The sequence below is a fragment of the Schistocerca americana genome, chromosome 4, assembly GCF_021461395.2.
Source record: "Schistocerca americana isolate TAMUIC-IGC-003095 chromosome 4, iqSchAmer2.1, whole genome shotgun sequence".
Lineage (NCBI taxonomy): Eukaryota > Metazoa > Arthropoda > Insecta > Orthoptera > Acrididae > Schistocerca > Schistocerca americana.
In genome coordinates this window covers 437,261,844-437,283,355 of record NC_060122.1, presented here as the reverse complement: position 1 = coordinate 437,283,355, position 21,512 = coordinate 437,261,844, and the positions used below count along the sequence as shown (strand labels likewise).

The 21,512-nt window shown below is 39.7% G+C and overlaps 1 protein-coding gene across 1 annotated transcript in view; it reads right to left on the bottom strand.

The window, feature by feature from the left end:
* Positions 1-21,512, bottom strand: part of LOC124612768 (mucin-12-like) — a 290,845-nt gene that overhangs the window by 186,889 nt on the left and 82,444 nt on the right. Inside the window, exon 6 of the mRNA XM_047141163.1 lies at positions 14,991-15,256. Coding sequence (XP_046997119.1) covers positions 14,991-15,256 — 266 coding nt within the window. The remainder of the gene's footprint in view (positions 1-14,990; positions 15,257-21,512) is intronic.

Genomic DNA, 21,512 nt, shown 5'->3' with positions numbered 1-21,512 from the left:
AACCAGGACTTCCAAACGGTCTTCATAGTCAACTCCAAAATTGGCCCCACCTATCGTCAACTTTACATTCTGTTGATACAGAACCAACACACACAAACATTATGCGTGTCAGATGCGCCTGCAACAATTCACCATTTCGGTCTCAACTTGCAAAATTTTAATCTTCCAATTTTAACTTTTTTGTCTCCGAACCTTATTACTATTTTCATTCACATAAACAGAATCTTTTTTGTCAGGCATCAAATGGCTCTTATTGTCATGCTCATAAAACCTAACAACCTTTTCAATCATGTTTTCATCTATGAAATTAGTTGCATTTTTCTTTTGACATATAGGTAAAATTCCCTGCTCTTTTAGTAACTGCCTTGTTAATTTAACCAAACATTCTGACACATTAAACTCATCAATAACTTTTGCTCGAATCGAAGAATTTGGTAGTGAGCTGATAATCTTAACTTCATCCTCTTTGTTCGAAATATGACATTTAGTTTTTTGCTTTTCTATCAAATCATCACATTTGGTCAGAGAAGTTTTACAACTTATATGTGGTTTAGTGCAATTTTTATTTTCAAATGAAACTTTCAAACCCTTCTTGACAGTCATTGCAACTTTCTCAATTTTTTCACTTAGTTTTCTAATTTTACTAGTAGGCAATACACCTAGGATTCCTGAATCCACTTTTTTATAGTTTCTGATGAGTCATAAAATTCTTTATCTGAACTATCAATACCGCTTTCTTTGTTAATGATAAATATCTTAGAATAACATGCTGGACACAATGACTTTGCTGGTACTGGATCAATAAAAGGGCTTTTATTTTTAAATAATGATCAAGTGTTATTTCTCTCAGACCTTTTGTTATAGGTTTCTTATGTTTCTTAGAAGGGTTCAAGGAAAGACTGGCCAAAAAAGTGATAAAATTTCTTTAAGTATTTAATTCCATGGTACTTGCATGTTGAGTTAACTTCTGAGCCAACTCGTACATGAAAGAACACTTTTTTTTCTTCACTATAATATCTGATTAAAGTAACGTCTTTAGGAAACACTCCACACACACTTTCGTGGCAAGCTTCATTAATATGAATACCAAGAAAAAACTGACATTCTATTGTTAAACTGCATACTTCAAGAGCTCATTGTTAACTGAGTGCGAGTGAACATATGTTTTGTAGAAGGGGAAAACACCACACAGACTTGTACAGGCTTGTCTACGAGCTGTACAGATTTGCAGATGCTGTCTGATAGCCTGCTGAAACTTTCTGCTGAGGATTGTTTTGACAAATAATTATTCCTTACTTCAATTTCATGTGTTTTTTTTTTCGTGTGTTTAAGTTACATACTTGATACACTTTATTACATTAGTCCAGACATTCCAGATATTAAGAAACGTATTTTCGACTCAGGTTTGTAATTTTTCTTTTTTTTTTAGTAAATTCCAAAATTAATCCCAAAAGTTGAAATTTATACTGATGTTTGATATCATAAAGGTCTATTAAGAGTGTAATTTTCAGATTTTTATCTGGTCTCTAAGAAAGATAATGCACGCCAAAGAATGAAAAAAATTAAAAAACCTATTTTTTAAAATAGTGTATTTTTTTTAGTGTAAGCTTTTCACCACTTACATTCCATAAAAAGTAGCTATACTGTACAGTCTAATAGCACACAAATATTACGGTTGAGAAATTACTTCTTCTTTGGAAAAATAATGTTTAAAAACAGAGTTTTTTAATCTGCGGCCAATAACTTTGAGCCATTAAAAATATATTAAGGAATACATTCAGCTAGGTGATCATGGTTTTGCTGCTTATTTGAAAGGTCTGGGGCAACCCATTACTGAATAATTAAAAAAATCGCAGATGCTTGCAAACGCAAAAAACAGCCTGCAGTTGGAAACGAAAGTGGCTGCTGTTTCTAAATGATACAAAATTTAAAAAATTTAAAAATATTTTTGATCCCACTAAATGTTAGGGAACTCACACACAAATACCAAATTTTTCTGAGATGGTCAAGCAACCAATTTTTTTTCCTGGACCACTTGGTATGGAATGACCCTGTGAGACTGGACCAGAGCCTGGTAAATACAAAAGAGAGTACCGCAATCTGCACTACAAGAGGTGGGGACAAGGAAGCAGAGAGCGTTAAGCTTTCGCATGTAGCTGAAGGGGTCCAAGCAGAGGCCCATCGGATAGTATCTTGGAGCTGGTGTTGGGCAAGTCCATGCAGTGGGAGCTGAACTAATTGCAAAAGTAATTTCCATACAGCATGGAGGTGATCAGTGGCCCAACTGAGGTCAATATCTCATTAACAATGATAAGGAAGAGTGTGACACTCAGCAAAGAGCCCTGCAGGAAGCCATTCTCTTGGACCCATGCAGAGCTGAGTGAAGTACCAACATGGTCCCAGAACAATTGGTAACAAAAAACTAATGAATTAAAATTGTTAGGGGGCATTGAAAGCCCCAGTCATGGAGGGTAAATAAAATATAATGATGGCATCTTACAAAGGTCAAGAAGGACTGCAACGACATATTGTCACCTAGAAAAAGCTTGTCAGACTGTCATTTCCAACCTAACTAGATGGTCTGTTATGGATAGCCCCTCCTGGAAACCACACTGATAGGGGGACAAAAGGCCCCAAGACTCTAAAACATAGCTCAATCAGTGGACAACCATCCTTTCAAGTAATTTGCAGAGCATGTTGATGAGGCTAATCAGCAAGTAACTGCGAAGGGAAGGTACTGTTGACTAACAGTCACATTGTTTACCATCTGACTGTGAATGGAATAAGGGCCCGGGACGATATCGTGATATGAGGCAAGAGCCAGCCAGTGAATCATCCATTATATAATTTGACATGACAAGGTGCAAAGGTGAGGGGAATGTGTTCAATTTATCATTTACATGTCCATAGGACAGCCGCATAAGAGGAGTACATTGTTGCCTTTACATTGTGGCTCACAAGGTGTTTAGCAAGAGAGGATGCATCAGTACAAAGAAAATCCAGAAGGAAGAGACCCAGTACAGTTGTGGATCTTGGGTGGCCCAGAAGACTGCACAGCTAGACTCATTTAGCCTTAGGCACATTCTAGAAATTTTAGTGTAAAGTTGTGTACCACTGCAATGGATCAGAGTTCAACAGTGAGTACTACACTCAGTGGGTCAACATGTGTCACAGATTCTTCACATACCGTAAGCCTTCCAAAAACATACCTGCAAGGACACTGATCGGCAAGTGCTTATCGCCAGGTGGCGAAATTCCTGTGCTACCAAAATACAATAAAAGTAGAGGAAAAAGAAAATTTTCCTACCTTTCAGAACTGTTGGTTCCTTTGTCAGGGAGGATTTACGGATGGATTTCAGAATGTGGAGAAAAAAAAGGACACATCACTCAGATCCAAAATATCTACATCTACATCCATACTCCGCAAGCCACCTGACGATGTGTGGTGGATGGTACCCTGAGTACCTCTATCGGTTCTCCCTTCTATTCCAGTCTCGTATTGTTCGTGGAAAGAAGGATTGTCGGTATGTTTCTGTGTGGGCTCTAATATCTCTGATTTTTTCCTCATGGTCTCTTCGCGAGATATACGTAGGAGGGAGCAATATACTGCTTGACTCTTCGGTGAAGGTAAGTTCTCGAAACTTTAACAAAAGCCCGTACCGAGCTACTGAGCGTCTCTCCTGCAGAGTCTTCCACTGGAGTTTATCTATCATCTCCGTAACGCTTTCGCGATTATTAAATGATCCTGTAATGAAGCGCGCTGCTCTCCGTTGGATCTTCTCTATCTCTTCTATCAACCCTATTTGGTACGGATCCCACACTGTTGAGCAGTATTCAAGCAGTGGGCGAACAAGCGTACTGTAACCTACTTCCTTTGTTTTCGGATTGCATTTCCTTAGGATTCTTCCAATGAATCTCAGTCTGGCATCTGCTTTACTGACGAACATTCCTAATGCGCACTCCCAGATAATTTATGGAATTAACTGCTTCCAGTTGCTGACCTGCTATTTTGTAGTTAAATGATAAGGGAACTATCTTTCTATGTATTCGCAGCACATTACATTTCTCTACATTGAGATTCAATTGCCATTCCCTGCACCATGCGTCTATTAGCTGCAGATCTTCCTGCATTTCAGTACAATTTTCCATTGTTACAACCTCTCGATACACCACAGCATCACCTGCAAAAAGCCTCAGTGAACTTCCGATGTCATCCACAAGGCCATTTATGTATGTTGTGAATAGCAACGGTCCTATGACACTCCCCTGCGGCACACCTGAAATCACTCTTACTTCGGAAGACTTCTCTCCATTGAGAATGACATGCTGTGTTCTGTTATCTAGGAACTCTTCAATCCAATCACACAATTGGTCTGATGGTCCATATGCTCTCACTTTGTTCATTAAACGACTGCGGGGAACTGTATCGAACAACTTGCGGAAGTCAAGAAACACGGCATCTACCTGTGAACCCGTGTCTATGGCTCTCTGAGTCTCGTGGACGAATAGCGCGAGCTGGGTTTCACACGACCGTCTTTTTCGAAACCCATGTTGATTCCTACAGAGTAGATTTCTAGTCTCCAGAAAAGTCATTATACTCTAACATAATACATGTTCCAAAATTCTACAACTGATCGACGTTAGAGATATAGGTCTATAGTTCTGCACATCTGTTCAACGTCCCTTCTTCAAAACGGGGATGACCTGTGCCCTTTCCCAATCCTTTGGAACGCTACGCTCTTCTAGAGACCCACGGTACACCGCTGCAAGAAGAGGGGCAGGTTCCTTCGCGTACTCTGGGTAAAATCGAACTGGTATCCCATCAGGTCCAGCGGCCTTTCCTCTTTTGAGTGATTTTAATTGTTTCTCTATCCCTCTGTCGTCTATTTTGATACCTACCATTTTGTCATCTGTGTGACAATCTAGAGAAGGGACTACAGTGCAGTCTTCCTCTGTGAAACAGCTTTGGAAAAAGACATTTAGTATTTCGGCCTTTAGTCTGTCATCCTCTGTTTCAGTACCATTTTGGTCACAGAGTGTCTGGACATTTGTTTTGAGCCACCTACCGCTTTTACATAAGACCAAAATTTCTTAGGATTTTCTGCCAAGTCAGAACATAGAACTTTACTTTCGAATTCATTGAACGCCTCTCGCATAGCCCTCCTCACATTACATTTCGCTTCGCGTAATTTTTGTTTGTCTGCAAGGCTTTGGCTATGTTTATGTTTGTTGTGAAGTTCCCTTTGCTTCCGCAGCAGTTTCCTAACTCGATTGTTGTACCACGGTGGCTCTTTTCCATCTCTTACGATCTTGCTTGGCACATACTCATCTAACGCATATTGTACGATGGTTTTGAACTTTGTCCACTGATCCTCAATACTATCTGTACTTGAGACAAAACTTTTGTGTTGAGCCGTCAGGTACTCTGTAATCTGCCTTTTGTCATTTTTGCTAAACAGAAAAATCTTCCTACCTTTTTTAATCGCTGATTCCCTGGTCTGCGTTAACTGTTTCAAATAGTTCGGGTCTGTTTGTCACCAGAAGGTCTAATATGTTATCGCCACAAGTCGGTTCTCTGTTTAACTGCTCAAGGTAGTTTTCAGATAAAGCACTTAAAAAAATTTCACTGGATTCTTTGTCCCTGCCACCCGTTATGAACGTTTGAGTCTCCCAGTCTATATCCGGCAAATTAAAATCTCCACCCAGAACTATAACATGGTGAGGAAGTCTACTTGAAATATTATCCAAATTATCCTTCAGGTGCTCAGCTACAACAGCTGCTGAGCCAGGGGGCCTATAGAGATATCCAATTACCATGTCTGGGACTGCTTTAACCGTGAACTTCACCCAAATTATGTCACATTTCGGATCTCCGTGAATTTCCTTCGATACTATCGCACTTCTTATCGCTATAAACACGCCTCTCCCCCTTCGCTGTCCAGCCTGGCTGCAGTATACATTCCAATCTGAGTTTAGGATTTCATTACTGTTTACGTCTGGTTTCGGCCAACTTTCTGTCCCTAGTACTATATGGGCGTTGTGACCGTTTATTAATGAGAGCAGTTCTGGGACCTTTCTGTAGACGCTCCTGCAGTTTACTATTAGCACATTAATATTGTTATTCCCTGTTGCATTTTGCCTACTCCTACCTTGCCGCGTGTCAGGAGGCGTCTTGTCGGGCCTAGGGAGGGAATTCTCTAACCTAAAAAACCCACATGTGTACTCCACACGTACTCCGCTACCCTTGTAGCCGCTTCCGGCGTGTAGTGTGCGCCTGACCTATTCAGGGGGACCCTACATTTCTCCACCCGATAGCGGAGGTCGAGAAATTTGTACCCCCAGATCTCCGCAGAATCGGTTTAAGCCTTCCACTCGGCTCCAAACCAGGGGACCGCGATCGGTTCTGGGAACGATACTACAAATAGTTAGCTCTAATTCCACCCCGCGAGCGAGGCTTTCCGCATTCACCAATTCCGCCAACCACCTGTACGAACTGAGGATGACCTCTGAACCCAAACGGCAGGAGTCATTGGTGCCGACATGAGCTGCAATTTGCAGTCGGGTGCACCCAGTGCTCTCAATCGCCGCCGGCAGGGCCTCCTCCACATCTCGGATGAGGCCCCCCGGCAAGCAGACAAGAGTGAGCACTGGCCTTCTTCCCCGACCTTTCCCCTATTTCCCTAAGGGGCTCCATCACCCGCCTAACGTTGGAGCTCCCAATAACTAATAAACCCCTCCCCCTGTGTGCCTGCTCGGACCTTGCTGAAGGAGCAGCCACATGTCCACTCACAGGCAGAGCGGGCGATGCCACACGGCCAGCCTCCACATTGACCCTCCGCCTTGTGCGCCGTGAACGCTGCTGAACCCGCCACTCCCCTTGGGGAGAGGGTGGCCCAACCGCGCCCGGTACCCGCGAAAATGTCTCGACAGCAGGGACAGTGGGTGAAGCATGTAACACCTGGGGTGTACCATGTGACGCACCAGACTCCCCACTGCCGCTACACTCCGAGGCAGCAGCCTGAAGATGGCTGACCGCAGCCAGCAACACATTCAGCTGTTCGCGAACAGTGGCCAGCTCCTCCTGCATCTGTACACAGCAGTCACACATCCTATCCATCCTAAGAAATCAATTTACTGTAGAGAGTTAATCAGCTTTTAACGAGACTGCTAATTCACTAAAGGCGGCTGACTAAACTGTGGTTGCTAGACACTTCTTGTACAAAACAATGAAAATAGCACTACCAGTCTCTGGACTGTATTGAAAACAAACACTGGCACTACTGGCACTATGGTTGACTCTCTCTGACTGTATTCAAAACAAACACGAAATCTATGGAACACTATTACTAGCACTCGACAATTAAAGCTTCCTAAAAGCAAAAACACACGGAAGAAGTGACAAGTATGAGAGGACCCACCTGATGTCTTTGGGCAGGGCAGGATTAGAATTTCACTGTCCATACATAATTAAGCATGTTATTGTTGCTACTTGCCTTCTAATGGCGGAAGTTAAGAAGTTAAAATTAAGTGATTATTGGTCCAAAGATACACTTTTGAACACATCAGTTTTCAGCAAAATTACATCCCAAGATCATTTTTGTCTAATACGGAGAATTCTGCGCTCCAGTGATAATTCTGAAGTACTGGAGGTGACAGTCTATTTAAAATTAGAATGACTGTTGACAAAGCTCGTAAGACATTTCATAATTAATTTTTTCCACATCAGAAGCTTTGTATACATGAAAGGCTCTTCGTGTTCAAAGGATGATTATCTCTTAAGCAATTTATTCCAACCAGGTGCAGTAGATTTGGAATAAAGACATTTGTACTGTGTGACAATCAGAGAGGGTATATTTTGGATTTTATTGTATATACAGTAGCAACAACAGAAATTGGGCTCCACAATTTAGGGAAAAGTGGCAATATAGCGGCAACTCTTATGGGAGCATATTTGGAACAGGGTCATATTCTATATGTCGATAATTGGTACTCCAGCCCAGACTACTTCATCTGGTTTCAATACCACGGAATAGCTGCTTGTGGCACTGTCCGTCAGAATAGGTGCAACATGCTAAAACTGCAGAAGAAATTAAAATGAGGAAAAACTGAGTTTAAGTCCAGGGACAGGATCCGTGCTATCAATTGGTGCGATAAGAGAGTGGTGTCCATGTTAACCCCAAGTCTTACAACACAAATGGTTGAAACAGAGAAGACTGAAAGAAATGCTGGCGAAAAAATATAGAACCCACAACGTACTGTAGATTACAATTCAAGTATGGGTGCAGTTGACCATTGTGACATGTTCCTGAGCTCAGTTGGATAATAGTGTTAGACTGTGAAATGGTAAAAGAAATATTTTTTTTGTGCCGATCCAAAACCTAGATCGAAAATAAGGATGGGAAATAGTTGCAATAGGTTAAAAATTATTCAAACAATTCCTGACCTCTTCATATGTAGCAGTTTGCTGGCAAAAGAATGGACTTGGTGACTGAGATGGTGCATGTCTGTACTGTGGCAAATGTAATTACACAGAGTACATTGTACCAGTATAACAAAACCCATATATTAATCTACATGCGATACATTTAAAATATTAACATGTAACATAGACAGTTATATTCTTTTATCCTAAATAGTACTTAATAGATCACATTCAGTCTACCTGTACAAAACCTGTTTTCCACAACTGATTTCAAACACCTTTGATCACCGAGAAATAACATGCAGAAGTTAAAACTCTGTTCTCAGTGCGATTTTTCTTGCTACTTTGCCTCTGTTGTTAGGCAATATTGGAAATGAAAACTGTTCCGGGGAGGATGGGGGGCTTAAAATTGGTTGTTCCAATGAGACTGGCTTTGAAGCATTAATAGAAAATGGTATATGTAAAAGAAGTATCGAATATATCCAGCATTCCTCTATTCATAAAAATCAACATCATTTCGACTAATTTGTAGATAATTGGAAATAGCAGGGGAATAAAATTTTGCATTCCATATCTTTGTGTTATCATTCTAAATTTCATTCTCATCATGCATTCACTCTACCAGATATGCGAATCCAAAGTTTACATTGTTTTCGGGAATGATTTTCGCGCCCAACTTTCATCCAATTATACAGCTTGGAATGTTTTATAGAGCATTGTTTTTAGCAAAATCGGAACAAAAATACCACATTTTTGACATTTTTACATCTTCAATTTTGTGCTTAATTCATTCGGTACTGGAAAGTGCTATGCAAATGAAACATAATATTTGAGAACCTTGTGTTGTTAGATTACTACATGCCAAGTTTCACGTTCATCATAGCATTAGCCTAGGAGATTCAAGAAACCAAACTTCGAAATTTTTTTTTTGTGCCTTTTTTTTGGGCGATTTTACCTACTATTTTCTGGCTCAGTATGGGTCATGAAATTCTTTTAATTATTATTCTTAAGAGAATGCATAGAGTTGTAAAGATGGCCAAATCTGATTCTTTTACAAAAACTATTTCCCAAGGTATTACAGCTCAGAGTCGCCAAAAATTCATGCTGGCTCTGGGCGAGGCGTAATCAGTCCAGAAGTATTCAGCACAGGGTGAGCTGCGCAGCACAGGCTGCTCTGGTCCCTGTGGCAGCTGCGAAGGACAGGCACTTAGCGCAGGTAGCCAGATTACGCCGTAGGCCATGGCACCTCAACACGCCAAGCAGATGATGCATCTCCAGCAGTAAAGGGTTAAACAGCAGACTCAAACACATAAAACCAAGATCAACATTTCGTCTATCAATAAAAAGTATCACTCACATGATGTTTCTAAACAGGAAATCTACAAGAAAGGTACAGAATCAGACTATGAAAAGTCCACGTTGGAATATCAACAATGTTATGACATGATAGATTCCTGCTCATGGTGAAGGTGACACACTGAGATCCAGACAAGCACAATGAAAAGACTGTTACACACTAAGCTTTCAGCCAAAGCCTCCTTCAGAATAGAAAACATACACATTCACACAAGCAGGCACACCTCACACATCCATGACTGTTATCCCTGAACACTGTGGCCAGAACAAAGTTCTCATGTTGAATGAAAGCAAAAATCCAGAGTGGAGCAGAGGAGGAGGAAATATATCAGGGTATAAGTGGGCGGAGAGAAGGGAAGAGAGAGGGCGAAGAGTTCATGTGGTACAGGTGGGTTTGGAAAATAACACCTGAAAATGTGAGGTTTGGAAAAGAAATGTGATCAAAAGGAATAATTATCAGTGGGATGAATCTGGGGCCTGAGCTGTCTGCCAAGACGAATAGCCACTGCCAAACAGTGGCCAAGAGCAAAGTGGGCCATGCTGTGGCACATGATGCAGATGAACATAACACACGTGACTGAATGGCTGCTTCACAACCCGGGCCATCTCTACCCTCCCCTCCACTACCAGGTTTTCTGAACTGCGCAGATGGGAGTTATCCTTACAACACATTCTCTGCTCCCAAAATTATATCGGCCTAAACATGTGGTAACACATTGTTCCTCGCCATCCCTGCCCCATCCCGCCTCTCCCATCATATCACCTCCTCGCAATTCACATCCCCTCAACCCTCATTAAGCGCTGCTCTCTCTCTCTCAACAACACACTGACCTTTTCCCCTTCTCTGCTGCTCTCCTTTTACACTCCCTGTTCTCCCACAGCCTCCCGACACTGCACCTGGCAGCCCTGTCCTGCTGCCATCTAGTCCCTGCATTCCTCCCTCTCCCCACCCATACCCTACCACCCTTAACTGCCCCCCCCCCCCCTTCCAGATTGCTCCTTCCTTTCAAGGCGACATCTGCATCTGGCCACAGCTGACAGGTGTTAGTGTGTGTGTGTTTTTTTCTTTTCTGAAGAAGGCTTTGGCTGCAAGCTCAATGTGTAATGGTCTTCTCACTGTGCCTGTCTGCCACTCAACGTGCCATCTTCAAGGTGAGTAGCAATCTGTCCTTTCCGTAGTATTATAGAAAGGTACGACAAAAGGCAATTTTAATAGTCTTTCCTGAAAAGGATCTTCATGTTGCTATTGGCCTTTCGCCACAACTATGCAGTAATGATTTTGCCATGTTTACCTGACTGTAAGACTAGGTTTTTTCCCAAATTTGTAATTCCAAAAATAAAAGGTCACATATTAAACTACTGCTGTTGTGGTAAACATTTTGACAGCACTTTTACATTAATATAGGGGTCATCTGACATTTATGGATGAAGTTTTGGCTATTGACGTTCCATACAAATTTATTTTGAGGAGTTCCAAAGGGTATTGCTTAGCAAACAATACTGTCAGTCGAATAGGTTTGAGATTTCCCGACATGCAGAAGTGCTCAATGTAGTGTCGATCTTGCTCAAACTATCATGTCACCTTTGACTTTGTTTTCCTCTTGTATTATCAAAACATAGACAACCAATAAATGGTATAAATTCAGAATAGGTGTAATGGTAACTTTTTAAGCAGATACTTTCCGACAATAAAAGTTTGTAATTTTGATAGTCAGAGTACATTAAAAACAAATTTTTCTCATGGGAGGGGAGGAAGGGAGGGAGTACATTCCGTACATCAAAATGCGATACTTCAGTAAAAAAAAATTTCAGTGTGTTACAGAATTAGTATTTCACAGCAAGTAACAGTTTGCTGCTTGTTGACATGTTCAATGCACTGAGTAAAATCACAACTGTGCAATTATTTTTTTACTGCTCTTTACTGAAATTCTGATTATTTAATTATGCAGCAGAGTCACTAAATAGTAAATCTGACAGCCAGTTACAGCACGCACAATACTATTATGATTTGAAGCATAAGCTATTTCCAATTTGTCGATAGTTAAAATATCTTACCACTTATCTTTTTTTTAAAAAAAAAAAAAAAAAAAAAAAAAAAAAAAAAAAAGTAGTAGTTCAATTTAAATGTTACAATGAAATGAAAATTCTGACTGCAACAAGCAAATATTCAGGATTAAATTCCGATCATATACCAACACCTAATTTCTTTGGAGCATTCATTACAGACTAGTGATGGTACCCTTGTTGAAACAGTTTTAGGTTTCCCACACAAAATGTCTTATCATTTTTGTAGAAGAAGGTGCAAACAGTGTTAGTAGGTGAAACACTAATTGGAGAATATCTCCTGCAACCAATACGGTCTTCATTTAAAACTCAAAATTGTGAAAATTTATGTGAAATCAGTGAAAAATTGAACACAACTGTCATCATTTTTAACCTCCTGTTGCCTCTAATCAGCAGCACAATCCTTCCCACAAGTTCCTGTAAACTTTTATCACCACCCTCTTCTCTTTTAACCATGGACATTCACCGGCTCTGAACATTCACAATCATCAATGAACTGATAATTCATTGTCTTTTTCTCATAAGCTTCTGAGATGTAAATAGTACCTGTGACAACTCCAGCTATGAGCTTTCTCCCCAGGTACATGTGCTAGTAAGACTTTGGTGGTTAAATACCAACAAAATGGACCACAGATTTTGTGAAATAAGAGTATTATGTCAAACAATGGAGAGTCCAGGATGGAATAACATAAAAGGAGAGATTGAGTTGCAGACAGGCACAATGAAAGAGGCTGATAAAATTTTAAGTTTTTGGACCTGCAAGTCCTTTTTCAAAAATAGAAAAAAAACACACACATTTTCAACTCAACTTAAATATTTGACAGTCTTTCCCATTGTGCCTGTCTGCAACTCAATGTCGTGTCTATGTGGTGAGCAGCAATCTATCCTTTCTGTAAAATGTTATGTCACGTAGGTAGCAAGTTTTGTTAATGAATCCAAGGAAAATTGTGGTAAAGCCACACATTTAAGGCATCCACAAGACTGCTGTCATCTTTTACTCTTGTATGCCATGTGCACTTACCTACCAGGTGACTGTAGTTTATACACATAATCAAATCACACATTTGAGATTTGGATAATGGTTTGCTTTTTGAATGCACAAAACAGGTCCAGACCAGAACACAAATACCTATGGAACACATCAGAGACAAAAAGACCATCTGTATGGTGCATGCATTGAAGATGCAGCTGCACCACAGTGTTTCCTGGATTCATCAACAAAACTTACTTCCTAGAGGATATGATAGGTTATTATTTTTATAATTCTAATTCTTTGGTCCAGTTTGTTGAAACTGAACCACTGAACCATTACTAACATATCTCCATGAAGTAGAAACTATAGGTAAAACTGTCAGATAAGTATCAGATAAGCTTTTCACATATGTTATGGTTTCAAACAACTCTATGGCCAATCTGAATAAAGTCCGGACAAGTTATTGTGTTTAAATAAGAAGACTTGGAAGCAATTAATGATGAAGAGTTCCTATGAAAATAAGAATAATATGCATTTGTAGGTGTTGCATAAATGGGAACTCTAAGACTGAGACTCGAGAACAATATAATTTTTATTTTTTTAATGTGGTTAAAAAAATCCACCACAAACATTAGCCACATAATGCAAGTGCTAGCTCGGATCGGCATTATCACACAAAAACGGATACCGCCAGTACAATATGACCTCCACTGCAGATGTCGGATTCACGGTGAATGTATTGGCCCAAACAATAGTTCTAGCACATCTAAAACCACAACTCAGATATAAGTTGTAAGGAGAACTTTTAAGGTTACCTGGACTGTCAGTTCTACCCCATTACACTGACAGAAACTGGGTATGTGTATTGTAGACAAAGCTTTAAGGGGCAGAATTGTTTATTTGTTACAAAAACATAATCTGAGAAGATGAGGCAGATCACTCAAAGACAAAAATCATAATTAATGTTTAACTGAAGTCCTGGAGAACTGTCACATCAGATTGGGAATACAAGAATAGTAACATCACTTACTCCATTTGTACAATGACTACACACATCCAAAGAAGAATATAACTGCAATATGTAACTCAAACTACTGTTTGGTCAATTTTACAATAGTACATGTAACACGTCCTTCTGTCTCTACAATATTAGGTACACATTTTACACATGCAACTTCTTTGTGTGGCTTTTAAAACAATGATATTAGTGTACTTAGCAATGTCCATTTGGATTTGCAGAGCAATGAGAACCACAAAGATGGAATAACTCCTGCAGTGTGCTGTTTTAATACCAAGAAAAAGTAATATTAGATCAAAAATAATAAACCATCCAAGTTTCATGCATCTTCACTCTGAAGCCTTCCACAGTCAATCCCACGAGTTCAATTGCAAGTACTCTCACTTGATTACCCCCTCCCCTTCCCCTTATTCTACAGAGATGTGACAATTCACTATATTCCACACCATATAGGATTACAACACTTACATTAAACCTACAGTATCCCACCATCTGTTGACATACATTTATTGCATCGCTATACAGAAGTAATGCTACAGATAAATACTCAAAACTGATATAATTAGCACCAGAGCGGCATGAGATTGGATAGCTTACTATCTGTTGTTTAGACATTCATTCATTGTTAGTATTAAATTCCATTTTTCAGAAGTTTTACACCACTATCTCTTAACAGTTTTTCATTCTTTTATCATGCAGTAGCTGTAGCACCTACCATCGAATTATTACATCTTTAACGTATGATACGCGCATTTTATTATTCTAGAATAAAAAGCTACCCCTTTATTTCTTGACCTGACTATACAAATAATTCTTTCTGCTGCTTTAAGGCACCACTGGCTGCCCTTTTGATTAGTTAATAAGCTAGATGGAAAAATAGAGACCAAATGCACAGTCCTTAGCTCAAGCTGTCCAAGCAAATAAGTTTTTCAAAAATTTATGCTATGAAAATTTATTATACATTCCCTTCTAAAATTTTCATTGAGACTACACACAGTTGTTCTTCAAACAATATACATCTTACCACCATTATTATATGTGCTCAATGTGAGCAGGTGCACAGACACACACACAGAGAGAGAGAGAGAGAGAGAGAGAGAGAGAGAGAGAGAGAGAGAGAGAGAGAGAGAGAGAGAGAGAGAGAACTGTTTACTGACCTTTGCAACTTTTCTTTCTCTGAAAATAGGCGAGGTATTTCAGGCAGAAAGTCTTCCGACAGGGTGTGGTACAAGGCTCGTTCAACTTTAGATGTAGAGTCCCTGAAACCTTCAGTGACTTTGTCCCAGTCTTCTTCTGTGAAACAAACCACTTGCCACACACTACTGCTTTGTTCCTCTCCTTCTGAATCAGCTGGTGATTTTCCTCTCTTCTTCTTTCGTTTCTCATCCTTTAATCTTCGTTTCTTTTCTTTTACTCTTTTTTTCTGAGGAAGAAAAAGCTTAATTGTTTTGGCAACATGTATTATACAGACAATTTCATCACCAAATGAGTTGAAATATTAAGTTATTAAACAAATTGAAAAATGTATTAAACTGCTGATTTCTAGTCCCTGGTTAAATATATATTTTTAACATTAAATAATGGTAAATCCAGGATAGAACGTAACAAATTATTTTTAAAATTATATTGCCATGTCAACATAATTACAATCACCACCAAATCCAAAACCAGGATAGTCAATAAAGTAAAACATTTCACTCTGATAGCACATTTATTATAAATACCGACAGACAGAACAAAACTGAACTCCCGTAGGGCGAGTGCTGCTACATATACAAACATCAAATAGGCCAGAATATACAAACACTACAAACATAAGGAATTTCAAGAACCTTCAATAAATACTAAGTAACAAATAATTGCTGGTGATCAGATTTGAACCGGCAACTCACAGCATGTGTCAGTCATGCTAAATGTTTTTATATGCACAGTCAGAAATCACTGAAATGTTGGACAGCATAGACAACTTATTCTATATCAACATTATGTCTATCGATTATCTTAAAAATGATCAACTGACACTTGGCAGTTAGACGTGACTTCGTTTCAGCGCCAGTGCTTACTGTGAATCATTGCTCAAGATTTTATGATGGGCAGTGAGGACAAAGCTAATATGCCATCAGAAAAGAAAACAAAGCATATGTGTACATATCTTACGAAGTGGGAAGCTTTATATTCCTGGATTGGACAACAGCAGACAAATGATTATAAAGCAAATTGCTTAATCTGCAAACCTGAGTTTTGCATTGCACATGGCAGCAAGAATGATTGTGTGCAGCACATGAATATTTCAGGTGGTAATTTATTACTATGAATCCTAAAAAAATAAATATCTTACTGTTCAGCATGTAGAAATCAGTAATTGGCAATTTTCTGAGTTAACTTCTTGTATTTGCTTGTAGGTCAAAAAAGCAAAGCAAATGATGTCACTACTTCATCCAAGATAACCTTTCTTCAGCTCTCCTCACCGGGGTAAAGGCCTAACAAACGACAACATGAACTTTCATTAGCCTACCATACAGTACAATACAATCTAAACTATAGGAGCTTGGACTGTGTGATCAAACTGTAAAGAAATGTGTTCAGCGGGTCTAATGCCTCAAAGAAAATATCTGTTCAAGTGTCTGTCAGTTCATGGTGGTCAGAATCTCTTGTGACGCAATTCCCTGTTATAGCGGACCTCCTACACATTTTGTTATTTGGTGCTAACATATTTTAAGCATTGTTGTTGTTGTTGTGGTCTTCAGTCCTGAGACTGGTTTGATGCAGCTCTCCAAGCTACTCTACCCTGTGCAAGCTTTTTCATCTCCCAGTACCTACTGCAACCTACATCCTTCTGAATCTGTTTAGTGTATTCATCTCTTGGTCTCCCTCTACGATTTTTACCCTCCACGCTGCCCTCCAATACTAAATTGGTGATCCCTTGATGCCTCAGAACATGTCCTACCAACCGATCCCTTCTTCTGGTCAAGTTGTGCCACAAACTTCTCTTCTCCCCAATCCTATTCAATACTTCCTCATTAGTTATGTGATCTACCCATCTAATCTTCAGCATTCTTCTGTAGCACCACATTTCGAAAGCTTCTATTCTCTTCTTGTCCAAACTATTTATCGTCCATGTTTCACTTCCATACATGGCTACACTCCATACAAATACTTTCAGAAATGACTTCCTGACACTTAAATCAATACTGGATGTTAACAAATTTCTCTTCTTCAGAAACGCTTTCCTTGCCATTGCCAGCCTACATTTTATATCCTCTCTACTTCGACCATCATCAGTTATTTTGCTCCCCAAATAGCAAAACTCCTTTACTACTTTAAGTGCCTCATTTCCTAATCTAATTCCCTCAGCATCACCCGACTTAATTAGACTACATTCCATTATCCTTGTTTTGCTTTTGTTGATGTTCATCTTATATCCTCCTTTCAAGACACTGTCCATTCCATTCAACTGCTTTTCCAAGTCCTTTGCTGTCTCTGACAGAATTACAATGTCATCGGCGAACCTCAAAGTTTTTATTTCTTCTCCATGAATTTTAATACCTACTCCGAATTTTTCTTTTGTTTCTTTTACTGCTTGCTCAATATACAGATTGAACAACATCGGGGAGAGGCTACAACCCTGTCTTACTCCCTTCCCAACCACTGCTTCCCTTTCATGTCCCTCGACTCTTATAACTGCCGTCTGGTTTCTGTACAAATTGTAAATAGCCTTTCGCTCCCTGTATTTTACCCCTGCCACCTTTAGAATTTGAAAGAGAGTATTCCAGTCAACATTGTCAAAAGCTTTCTCTAAGTCTACAAATGCTAGAAACGTAGGTTTGCCTTTCCTTAATCTTTCTTCTAAGATAAGTCGTAAGGTCAGTATTGCCTCACGTGTTCCAGTGTTTCTACGGAATCCAAACTGATCTTCCCCGAGGTTGGCTTCTACTAGTTTTTCCATTCGTCTGTAAAGAATTCGTGTTAGTATTTTGCAGCTGTGACTTATTAAGCTGATAGTTCGGTAATTTTCACATCTGTCAACACCTGCTTTCTTTGGGATTGGAATTATTATATTCTTCTTGAAGTCTGAGGGTATTTCGCCTGTTTCATACATCTTGCTCACCAGATGGTAGAGTTTTGTCAGGACTGGCTCTCCCACGGCCGTCAGTAGTTCCAATGGAATATTGTCTACTCCGGGGGCCTTGTTTCGACTCAGGTCTTTCAGTGCTCTGTCAAATTCTTCACGCAGTATCATATCTCCCATTTCATCTTCATCTACATCCTCTTCCATTTCCATAACATTGTCTTCAAGTACATCGCCCTTGTATAGACCCTCTATATACTCCTTCCACCTTTCTGCTTTCCCTTCTTTGCTTAGAACTGGGTTTCCATCTGAGCTCTTGATATTCATACAAGTCGTTCTCTTATCTCCAAAGGTCTCTTTAATTTTCCTGTAGGCGGTATCTATCTTACCCCTAGTGAGATAGGCCTCTACATCCTTACATTTGTCCTCTAGCCATCCCTGCTTAGCCATTTTGCACTTCCTGTCGATCTCATTTTTGAGACGTTTGTATTCCTTTTTGCCTGTTTCACTTACTGCATTCTTATATTTTCTCCTTTCATCAATTAAATTCAATATTTCTTCTGTTACCCAAGGATTTCTACTAGCCCTCGTCTTTTTACCTACTTGATCCTCTGCTGCCTTCACTACTTCATCCCTCAAAGCTACCCATTCTTCTTCTACTGTATTTATTTCCCCCATTCCTGTCAATTGCTCCCTTATGCTCTCCCTGAATCTCTGTACAACCTCTGGTTCTTTTAGTTTATCCAGGTCCCATCTCCTTAAATTCCCACCTTTTTGCAGTTTCTTCAGTTTTAATCTACAGGTCATAACCAATAGATTGTGGTCAGAGTCCACATCTGCCCCTGGAAATGTCTTACAATTTAAAACCTGGTTCCTAAATCTCTGTCTTACCATTATATAATCTATCTGATACCTTTTAGTATCTCCAGGGTTCTTCCATGTATACAACCTTCTTTCATGATTCTTAAACCAAGTGTTAGTTATGATTATGTTGTGCTCTGTGCAAAATTCTACCAGGCGGCTTCCTCTTTCATTTCTGTCCCCCAATCCATATTCACCTACTATGTTTCCTTCTCTCCCTTTTCCTACACTCGAATTCCAGTCACCCATGACTATTAAATTTTCGTCTCCCTTCACAATCTGAATAATTTCTTTTATTTCATCATACATTTCTTCAATTTCTTCGTCATCTGCAGAGCTAGTTGGCATATAAACTTGTACTACTGTAGTAGGTGTGGGCTTCGTATCTATCTTGGCCACAATAATGCGTTCACTATGCTGTTTGTAGTAGCTTACCCGCATTCCTATTTTCCTATTCATTATTAAACCTACTCCTGCATTACCCCTATTTGATTTTGTGTTTATAACCCTGTAGTCACCTGACCAGAAGTCTTGTTCCTCCTGCCACCGAACTTCACTAATTCCCACTATATCTAACTTCAACCTATCCATTTCCCTTTTTAAATTTTCTAACCTACCTGCCCGATTAAGGGATCTGACATTCCACGCTCCGATCCGTAGAACGCCAGTTTTCTTTCTCCTGATAACGACATCCTCCTGAGTAGTCCCCGCCCGGAGATCCGAATGGGGGACTATTTTACCTCCGGAATATTTTACCCAAGAGGACGCCATCATCATTTAATCATACAGTAAAGCTGCATGCCCTCGGGAAAAATCACGGCTGTAGTTTCCCCTTGCTTTCAGCCGTTCGCAGTACCAGCACAGCAAGGCCGTTTTGGTTATTGTTACAAGGCCAGATCAGTCTATCATCCAGACTGTTGCCCTTGCAACTACTGAAAAGGCTGCTGCCCCTCTTCAGGAACCACACGTTTGTCTGGCCTCTCAACAGATACCCCTCCGTTGTGGTTGCACCTACGGTACGGCTATCTGTATCGCTGAGGCACGCAAGCCTCCCCACCAACGGCAAGGTCCATGGTTCATGGGGGGGATTTTAAGCATAAGTTGCAAAAATATTAATTTCAGAATGTTGCGGAAATCTTCACGAAGAGCAGCAAGTGGAGAAAAATATTTTATTAATAATTTTTGGAAAATTGTGTTACATGGTGAAAAATCTGAAATGACGATAATGAACATAATGGCCCCAAGAAGTGTGAATGATTTTTTGGACGTTTTAAATGACCTCAAAAAGTGTAACATGTTCTTTTCTTTAGCAACAGATGCCTCCATTCATCTAAACAGGAACACAATTCTAGTTGTAAGATGATATTTTGACCGCTTAATGTAACTAAAAAAAAAGGTTGCATTTCATAAAACAGGAAGAGGAAACTGCAATGGATGCCTATAGGTTGTTAAAAAAATTCACTGTAATCAAATAATTTGAATGGCAGTAAATATCATCACACTATGCTGATGGTGCCAATACAAATTACAGTAAGCACCATTCAGTCCTGAAACTATTAAGTAATGAGAATGAAAAAATCCTCAAAGCCAGTTCTTTTAACCATGGCTTCATAATGCCATGAAACGTGCGTGTAACTGTTTACAATATGTAGATGTCGAAGCGTTAGTATCGAAAACATATGGTCAATTCTCTTGTTTTGCCAAACTAAAGGAAACGTTAAAATCATTTTTTGTATTTGTTAATGTTGAATGGGCTGAAATCCTGCCACATGTAGATGGTTCTCTTTTACACCTGCTGTAGAAAGGCTTTTAAAAAAATTGGGAGCCTATAAAAGCGATTTTAAAAGCATAGAAGATTCAGACTTTCCGAGGCTAGTTCTATTTTTGAAAGCAGAAATCATAATCCACTACTGGCTTGCTAGGCCTATCGTAGCTTCACTTTTCAGGGTTCCTGTAGGACCTTCACAGCTACCATAGCGGTCCTCGGGCATATACTGTCCCCACTGCACCTCGCTCCTACAGGCAATCCCCTACTTCATGACGTTGCTGTGTTTCCCACGGCTTGGACGAGGCATTGGACTTGTGGGAGAAGGTGGAACCATTACAAGAGGAGATAGAGAAATCAAGGCTGAGATGATATGGACAAGTTAAGAGAATGGAGGAGAAGATACCCAGGAGGATACATGAGGTGAAACTGGAAGGAAAAAGACCAAGAGGAAGACAGAAAGACAGATGGCTGAAAGGAGTAGAGGAATGCACCCAGAAGAAAGGAGAAGACTGGACCAAAGTGATGACGGGGAGATGGTGGCAAGGCAGAAGACGATGGAGAGGCCTATGTTCCATACAGACCCAGACAGTGGCTGGAAACTGTCCAAGATGATGATGATGATGATGATGATGATGATGATGATGATGATGAGAAGATTCAGACTGTCCTAAAGTTTTGAAAAAGTATTTTTGCAATGAAAATACAGAAGTACACACAATTGTTTGGCTTATATTAGTTTCTTAATGAATATTGGAAATATTTTCATCCTAAAAGCAAAGTATTTGGAGAATTCTGATATTAGTACCATGAAATCTCATGAAGCTGTACAGTTACTAATCAGTAAAGTTAGACAGAGAAAGGGATAGATTTTTTTTATAGCAGTACTCATTAATTGTTGGCCACTGTTCTTGATTCAAATTTGAATTCTATTAGTGAGAACAACTTCATTAAATTCTATGATTCTTTAAATTTTCACTTAGT